We start from the raw sequence: 9,374 nt of genomic DNA on the forward strand, positions 1-9,374 counted from the left end.
CGTGTGGCCCTGTGTGTATCCGAGTGTGTGTGTGTGTGTGTGTGTGTTCCTGGCTGAATGAGCATAGGCCACACATGGCAGCAGGTGTGCTAATGTGGGGCTATCGGAGAGAGGGATGCATGTTGGTTTTGGACCTAGAAAACTTGAGTTTGAGTCACAGCTTCATAACTTTGTGGCCAGAGGACCTTTGGCCAGTCACACACTTTCTAGACCTCGGGTCCCCCATTTGTTAAAAAAGCCCCTCCCTGCCTCGGGGCCACTGTGAGGCTGAAATCCTGTGTGGAAACACTTGGCTAGGAGAGGTGACTGGAGTGGACAGGAGGAAGAAGCTCCACCCCAAGCAAGGAGGCTGAGAGTTCGGGCCATATGAGTCATGCGCAGCCTCCCCCTCCCTGACCAGCACGCTTGCCCCGGCCGGCTGGGTCACTGCCCCAGTAGAAGTATGACATACAGATTGTACCAGTGCCAGAAGAGGGAAAGGACAAATGGCCACCAACCCCCATCCCTGACCCCGGTGATACTAGCCACCAGCACCCGCCAAGCACCTAATACATGCTGCATGCTTCCAATATGGCAGCACTTCCTCACCACGAACTTATGAGGCAGGTACACGCAAGGCCACTTGTCCCAGTCACACAGAAAGGAAGTGACCGAGCCAGGATTGAGAGCTCTCCCGTCTGTCTCAGGGCCCGGGCTCTTCACTAGGATGGAGAGCCTGCCTCCAGCTCACTGAGGGGCTGACACCCTGTGGACTCCAACCCCTAGCCTGCTGACTGCCTTCACTTTCCCCAGTTCAGGTGTCCTGGCAGGACACTGCTCCTGGCTTCAAGCTCTACCCGTCTGATGCCTCCAAGGCTGCCATGTCTACCCCCTACCTTCTACTCAGGAAGGCTGGGAGGGCTGGGTGCTGGGATACCTCCCCACAGGAATAGGAGGCCTCAGATGGCAGCTGAGCCAGCATGTCCTGCCTGAGACTCCATCTTACTATTTCCAGTTGGAGAAACTGAGGCTTTTGAAGGGTAGGGCAACAACATCCTTACCACTGATGGGCTCCTCCCTGACCGGGCTGGACGCCTTCTGCAGGCGGGGCCTCCTGGGGGCTCAGTCCTGTGCCTCTCCCAGAGCAGATGTCTGTGGGGGAGCCGGGGGAGGAACACAATCAAACTTCTCGCGGGTGGTGGGGGGAACCGGACTGAGGCTAGGCCCATGGTTCAGGATAAGTGGATGTCATGGGGCACAGACTGGGGGCAGGGCAGAGACCAGGAAGAGGGTGGGGAGAGAGCCAGCCTGGAGGGAGAATCAGCAAGACCCAGGTCTGGTTGGTGAAGAGGGGAAGGGAGGCGGCACCAGAGATGGAAGGAGGGGGTGCTGTGGAGATTTACACAGAGGGACCAGGCACTGCTTCCAGCAGGGCGACACCGCCCTCTCCTGACCAGCCAAGAGTAGAACTGAGGTTGGCCTCCCCCACCCCCTTCCTCCCTGTCCCCTCATGCACTCGGCAGCAGACAGTGGGAGCCCTTGTGCCAGGCCCGCCTGCCTGCCTCCGCATTCCCCACCTGCTGCCCCCGCCCTGTGACATCTGAGCCCCCCTCTGCGCAGCTCTGCCTTCCCTGTCCCTGGGGCTCTCTGGACCCTGCCTCGCAGCGTGCACAGTTCTCTTTATGTGACGACTTCTTTCAGCCATTCTCTGACTCAGAGAGACGGCAGCCTCACCTGAATGTGTAGGGCGTGTTGGGGTTGCTAAGCGACCCAGGGGGACTGATGGGGAAAGGCCATGGGGGCAGCTCAGGACACGGACTGCTCTCATCTTTCTGTGACCTTGAGGAGCCCAGGCACAGCCCGGCTCCCCCACAGACATCTGCTCTGGGAGAGGCACAGGACTGAGCCCCCAGGAGGCCCCGCCTGCAGAAGGCGTCCAGCCTGGTCAGGGAGGAGCCCATCAGCACCACAAACCCCAGCCGCAGACCGGGTACAAGCAGGTGCGAGGAGCACAGGGAAGCCGCTGGGGTCACTGTGGTCTATACCAGGGGACCAGGGAAGGCTTCGGGGCGGGTGGGGGACAGGAGGGTGCGGCAGGGTAAGATCACACCCATTTAGAGGGGAAGAAAGCAGAGTTCACAGAGACGGTGATTTGCCCAAGGCCACCTGCCTGGTGAGTGCAGAGCTGAGATTCAGACCCAGGCCTGCCTGGCTCTGGGGGAAGGGGACTGAGCAAAAGTCGGAAGGAAAGTGTAAGATGCACTGGGCCAGGCTGCCCCCACGTACAAAGGTGCCGAGGGACCCAAAGATGACAAAGCTCGTGGATCAAATAATGGTGTGCCAAAACCTTGTCTAGGGACTTCTCGGGAGGGCCAGAGAAGTTTTTTTTTTTTTTTTAATTTATTTATTTGAGACAGAGAGAATGAGAGAGAGAGAGCACATGAGAGGGGGGAGGGTCAGAGGAAGAAGCAGGCTCCCTGCCGAGCAGGGAGCCCGATGCGGGACTCGATCCAGGGACTCCAGGATCATGACCTGAGCCGAAGGCAGTCGCTTAACCAACTGAGCCACCCAGGCACCCATCACCTGGCCTCCTTAAGGAGAGCTTCCCCATCAGGTGAAGACAGGAGTAAGGCATGCAGATGGCAGGAGCTGTGCAGAGTGGCCCGCAGGGAGGGGCGGGGGCGGGAGGGGCTGCTCTAACCTGATGCACTGTCTTGGCACCATGCCAGGCAAGCACAGAGATGATGAGCAGAAGTAGACATCGTAGAAGACTCTTGAGTGCAACAATCACTTCAGCTATGGGTGAGAGCTCACCCCTGAGTTCTGGTCATTCTATCGAAGCCTTCAAATGCCGGGCAGATGAAAACATGTGAGACTCGGGGAAAGCCGCCAAGAACCCCGCAGTCTGCAGACAGAGCAGGCCCCAGGACCCTGCCCAGCATGATGAGAGCTGGCCCACAGAGCCCCCTGCCCCGCAGCTCCCCCTCACCCACTCAGAAGGTCCGTCTCCTCCCAGGGGCCCTGTGTGGGGTGGAGGAGGGAGGCCCCGGAGGCAGAACCAGCTCCCATCTTGGGTCCCATGAAATGGTCATCACACGGCCTACTGAAAGCAGAGAGACACCTCAGCCAAGAAGCGGATATTTCCCAGCACAACCCTCCGCTTCTCTCCTAGCACCAAATGGGCAGAATGGCCAGCACAGAGCTGAAGGGAGCCAGCCTGCTGCGGCCAGGGGCTGGAAGTTGCCCATACTTCTGAGAGAGGGCGGCCTCCCCACTGTCGGCTCTGCAGGGTGCAGCCTCCCAGCTGGCCCCTGGGGGCCACACTCTGCCCTGGCTCTCGGGTGCATTCACTCTTTCTAAACAATTTGGGGGCGGGGGCTGTTGCAGCATGAGTGGGCATGGTCCAGCACCGTGGTCAGTGCTACGAAAGAGGAATCCCCCACTTCCACACTATCCATGCACTTTTACAAAGCATCGCTCTACCTCCTTTGGTCCTTATCAAAACCTAGAACAATCCCTGGCAGACTGTGCGTTTTTATTTCGTGGGGTTTTCGGTTTGAAATTTTTTGTTTTTGTTTTTGCTTATTTGCCTTTTTTTAACATACATATTGAGATGAATGGATGCACACTAGATTAAAACTGTGCAGCTTGATGGGTTTAGACATACGTATACACCTGTGAAACCAACACCACAACCAAGATAAACATCACCATCACCCCTAAAAGAGTTTCCTTGTCCCTTTGGCCATCCCTCCTTTCCCCTCCCTGCCCCCAGCCCCAGGCAAATGCTGATCTGCTTTCTGACACTCTAGGTTAGTTAGCAGCTTCTAGAATTTTGTATGAATGGAATTATTCTATATGTACCCTTTTTTATGGGGCTTCTTTGACTCAGCATATTTTCCTATTACTGATGGACAAAATGGAGCCTTGATGAGGAAACACAAGTAGTCAGCAATCATAGAACAGCAGAAGCATTGCAGGTGTCGTGGCTCTGAGCCTAATATGCTCTCTGCAACACTTCGTTCACTCATCACTCACTCATTCATTCACCAGAGAGTAATTGGGCGCCTGGGTGGGCTAAGCCCTGGAGCCAGGAGTTAGAATCATAATGGTGCACAAAGCAGGCACAGTCCCTACCCTCATGAGATTGCACTTCATTCATTCATTCATTCATTCATTCATTCACTCACCTGCTTAACAAATATTCACTGCACATCCATAGAAAACTCTGTTTGAACTTGGCACTGCCCCACCACCTCCTACACCACCCTGATGCTCATTAACCATCCTCCTATCTGCCACTTTGAGCTGGACAGTGGGGTGATGCAGGCAGAGATCATTAGAGGTGAGTTCTGTCCTCCAGGACCATCTAGAGCAGAAGGAAAAGCTTTAAGATACTATCCTGTACTGTGAAAGCTTACGAGATTGCTTAAGAGGTAGGGCTGATCCTGCAGAAGGTGGCATTCCAAACTGAGTGCAAATGTGAGTGATCCAGGCAGGGAGGCCAGGGGCTCAGGGGAGGTGGGGGGCTCTCCAAGCTGGACTGGCCAGAGCAGGCTCCTCAGACAGGACGGGACCTGAGTAGTCCCCTGATGAACAGGGAGAAGTAGGAGAGACAGAGAGAAGGGGAGGTGTACCAGGCAGGAGCAAAACAGTGACAAAGATGTAGTGGCAGGGCCGGGGAAGAGCTGATCAGGAGGACAGTGAGCTGAGAATTCCTCCTGGGGAAGTGGGAGGCCACAAAAACATGCATTCTGCCCACAAGTACGTTATATTGCCTTTCTGTGCGGAGCGGAGGGGAGGGGTAGCAGGGAGGGTAATCACTGACATTTCTGTAGTAATTTACAATTTAAAAGTGCTCTCACTGTTATTATCTTATTTACTCAGTATAATCTTTGAGGTAGGAATTACCATTATTTTTCCCATTTTACAGATCAGAAAATGGAGGCTCATAAAAACCCAACGATTTGCTCAAAAATAAACAGCTCCTAAGTGTTGGGGCAGAGCTTCAAACAAGGACTCTTGTCCCCAAGACCAGTCCTCCTTTCCCTATGTCTATAATTATCAACATTTAAATGGGGCCCATGGAGCATGCTTCTATAGACCACAGAACACGTTATTTGAACTTGTCATTGTCCCACCACTTCCCACACCACGTGACCCTTTTCTGCCACCTTCCTGTCTGCCACTATGAGTTGGGGATGGACGTGACAAAGAGGAGATCAGGAGGAGGGAGAAGGGAAATGGCCTGGCTTCCAGGAGAGGAAGTTGGTTATTTGGCCAAGGAAGCTCTCCCCAGTCCCCACATGCCTTCTGCTTCTGGATCCAGAGAAGGCTCCTAATAAGGGCCCACTCTAGTCTCAGAAGTGGTTCCCAAGCCCTTGCCCCAGAGGTCCTGGATGGCACCCCTTTTTCTCAGCCTGGAGAAAATGGGATGCAGTTCACCCCAAGAAGGAGATAAGCAGGAGGACCCCCAGGGCCAGGACCTCAAAGGGGAAAATACAGCTCTGATGTCACAAGATGGGTACAGAGCGGGAGTCCAGGTCCCATATCTACGTGGCAGCCAAGTGCCCCAGGACAAGCCCCCTAATTCATCACATGGGTCACTGTGAAGGAAGAGCTAACATTTCTCTAGGGCTTATCATTTGCAGAGACAAGACTCCAACTCACATCTACTGGTTCCTGTCTCAGAGGTCCTAACCACTTCTCCATCCTGCCTTCAACTACCCTACTGCTCACCAGGGGCCAGCACCTGTCACTGAGGGCCAGCATCTGACATGCCCCGTGGTGGGCACATCCTCCCCCGCTCCACAGCCAAGGAAGTGGCAGCTTAGTGAAATCAGGTGGCTTGCAAAGGCCACACACTCCTAAGAGGTAGGGCAAGGGCTCAACCAGCCCCGACCACCCAGACCTGAACTCCGCTCCTGAACTGAGGAAAGAGCACATGGGACTGACGGGGCTCCAAGCACCCCCACTTCCATGGCTCTGGCCCACAGCTCCCCACAAGGCCTCAGCTTCCACTCAGGGGTCCCACGGTCTAGCAGGAAAGGCCCTGGTCCGGGAAGCAGGCTCAGCTCAACCTCTGTACCACTAGTGGGACCTTGGGAAGGCCACTTGGCCCCTGTGACTTGGCTTCCCTCTCTGTAAAACGGAAATAACCTTTTCCAACCTCACAGGATTATTATCATTCAATGAGACACACAAGTGTGGAATCACTTCAAAAAGACTACAACACTGTACACCACAAGGTATCCTTATATGTGAGACTCCAAGGTCATGATCACCAGATTTTACCTCTGTCCCACCCACACCCCCAGCCTTCCTGGCCTCAGTGTTCTTAGGTTGAAACTGAAGCTTGAGTGGCCCTGGGGAAGGAAAATCAGTCTGTGTTTGTGGATATCCAAGCCCACTGGGTGCGCTCTCCTTAACCCCGCCCCTAATTCACACACACTTTACCTACTTCTTACCTGCCTAAAATGACTTTTAAAAATGGAATCATTCTTGGGGCACCTGAGTGGCTCATTTGGTTAAGTGTCTGACTCTTGATTTTGGCTCAGGTCATGATCTCAGGGTCATGGGATTGAGCCCCACATTGGGCTCCACCCTTAGCAGGGAGTCTGCTTGAGATTCTCTCTCTCCCTCTGCCCCTCCCCCACCTCTCTCTCTCTTTCTCTCAAATAAATAAATCTTTTTTAAAAATTTATAAATAAAGAAATAAGAAGTCATTCCCCACAAACATCTTAGACATATGCCAAAAAAAATACCAATGGCTGTTGTCTTCTAGAATCCCTATTACATGAAGAATTTGGCAAAAACAATAGCTATGATTTAATGATCTTTCCAACAGATACAGCATTTTACATACGCTATCCCATTTGATGTCGCCTCCAACCAACCCTGGCAGTTACTTGCAGAGGAGGGCCCAGGACCAGATGGCTGGCGCGCACTACCACAGAGGGTCTGTCGGTTGGCCGCCCACCTCCGTCCTCTTGCTCTCCCTCCCAACAGAATCAGCTGGGTTCTTGCCTCCACCCTGCCTCACCACTTGGCCCAAGAGCAATGGCGGAGGTGATGAGAAGTGTTTGCACCCTAAGAGAAAGAAGCTGGCTGAGGGGACATGGGAAAGTGTGGGGAGAACTGAGGGACTTCATTCAAATAAAAAATTACCTGCTTTTTTTTGTAATTTTTTTTAAGATTTATTTATTTATTTGTCAGAGAGAGAGAGCAAGCACAAGCAGGGGGAGCTGCAGGCAGAAGGAGAAGCAGGCTCCCCTCTGAGCAAGGAGCCTGATGTAGGACTCAATCCCAGGACCCTGGGATCATGACCCGAGCCGAAGGCAGACGCCTAACCCACTGGGCCACCCAGGCATCCCAAACTACCTACTTTGTTATTAAGAAACATTAACTTCCTCTTTCATTATGGCCTCTCTCTGCTGTTGTGCAGGGAGACCCTGTTTTGCTGGAGGAAGAGTTGTCCTCTCAGCCAGGCTCCTTCTTTGTGATCTCCTCTAGTGATTAGTGGAGGCAAGCTCAGGGGGTGCAGGTGGCTTTCGAGAGAAGAATGGTGCCCAAGCAGCCACGAGGTTCCTTCCCCAGCTAAAAGTAAGTCATTTTTTAACCCGTTGGTATATCTCACCTCAATGATCCAGAGCCCACTGTAGCCCATCCTGGCTCCTGCAAGATGACCTTCCTCCTCTCCACAGTTCACTGCAGGCCAGGAAGACTGAGGGTCTTCATGCTGCTTTCCTGACTCCCTTAGGATGGATGTGTGTGGCTGGAAAGAAATGGAGGTTGCTCTGGTCAATTTCGATAACTCAGATGAAATCCAGGAAGAGCCAGGCTATGTCACAGACTTTGACCCAACCAACCCAAAAGGCCGGCCTGGGAGCAGCCCCTTCTCCAACTGGAAGATCCTCATCGGTGACAGCACCAACCATGAGACGGCCTTCTCCAAGCTCCCAGGAGACTATGTCGATTCCCCTGGGCCTGAACCAGTGGTCCTGAATGAAGGTAACCAGCGGGTGATCATCAACATTGCTGGGCTAAGATTTGAGACCCAGCTCAGAACCCTCAATCAGTTCCCTGAGACCCTCCTGGGAGACCGGGAGAAAAGGATGCAGTTCTTCGATTCCATGAGAAATGAGTATTTTTTTGACAGGAACCGGCCCAGTTTTGATGGAATCCTGTATTATTACCAATCAGGTGGGAAAATCCGGCGCCCTGCCAATGTCCCCATCGATGTCTTTGCTGATGAAATCTCCTTCTATGAACTGGGGATCGAGGCCATGGACCAGTTCCGGGAGGATGAAGGCTTCATCAAAGACCCTGAAACGCTGCTCCCCACCAATGACTTCCACCGGCAGTTCTGGCTGCTCTTCGAGTACCCAGAGAGCTCCAGTGCTGCCCGGGGCGTGGCCGTGGTCTCTGTGCTGGTTGTGGTCATCTCCATCACCATCTTCTGCCTGGAAACACTACCGGAGTTCCGGGAGGAGAGGGAGCTAAAGGTGGTGAGAGACCCCAGCCTCAACACAAGTAAGTCAGTCCTCTCCCACACCATGTTCACTGACCCTTTCTTCATGATCGAGTCCACCTGCATCATGTGGTTCACCTTCGAACTGGTGCTCCGGTTTGTGGTCTGCCCCAGCAAGACCGACTTCTTCAGGAACGTCATGAACATCATCGATATCATCTCCATCATCCCCTACTTTGCAACCCTCATCACGGAGCTGGTCCAGGAGACAGAGCCCAGCACCCAACAGAACATGTCCCTGGCCATCCTGAGGATCATCCGGCTGGTGCGGGTCTTCCGCATCTTCAAGCTCTCCCGGCACTCCAAGGGGCTGCAGATCCTGGGCCAGACGCTGAAGGCTTCCATGCAGGAACTGGGGCTGCTTATCTTCTTCCTCTTCATTGGGGTCATCCTCTTTTCTAGTGCCATCTACTTTGCCGAGGTGGATGAGCCAGAGTCCCATTTCTCTAGCATTCCTGATGGCTTCTGGTGGGCAGTAGTCACCATGACAACTGTGGGCTATGGTGACATGTGCCCAACCACCCCCGGGGGGAAGATTGTGGGCACTCTGTGCGCCATCGCAGGGGTCCTCACCATTGCCCTCCCTGTGCCTGTCATCGTCTCCAACTTTAACTACTTCTACCATCGGGAGACTGAGAATGAGGAGAAGCAAAACATCCCAGGTGAAATTGACAAAATCCTTAACAGTGTTGGCTCAAAAATGGGCAGCACAGACTCTCTTAGCAAGACCAACGGTGCCTGCTCCACAGAGAGGTCCGGGAAGTGACCTGTCCAGGGCTACTTGCTCCCTGAGTCTCCCTGTTTGTGTTTCTTTGTCTCTCTCTGTTTTTCTCTGTGTGTCTCTCTGTCTCTCCCCTTCTCTCTC

General features: G+C 53.6%; 1 protein-coding gene across 1 annotated transcript; it reads left to right on the forward strand.

Annotated features, from left to right (window-relative positions):
- Positions 1 to 7,739: 7,739 nt before the first annotated feature.
- LOC123323832 (potassium voltage-gated channel subfamily A member 10) lies at positions 7,740 to 9,275 on the forward strand. The gene has a single exon (XM_044912347.1). The coding sequence runs from the start codon at positions 7,740 to 7,742 to the stop codon at positions 9,273 to 9,275; it is 1,536 nt and encodes a 511-aa protein (XP_044768282.1).
- The last annotated feature ends 99 nt before the right edge of the window (positions 9,276 to 9,374 follow it).

This window comes from Neomonachus schauinslandi, unplaced genomic scaffold (assembly GCF_002201575.2).
Source record: "Neomonachus schauinslandi unplaced genomic scaffold, ASM220157v2 HiC_scaffold_1361, whole genome shotgun sequence".
In the NCBI taxonomy this organism is placed as follows: domain Eukaryota; kingdom Metazoa; phylum Chordata; class Mammalia; order Carnivora; family Phocidae; genus Neomonachus; species Neomonachus schauinslandi.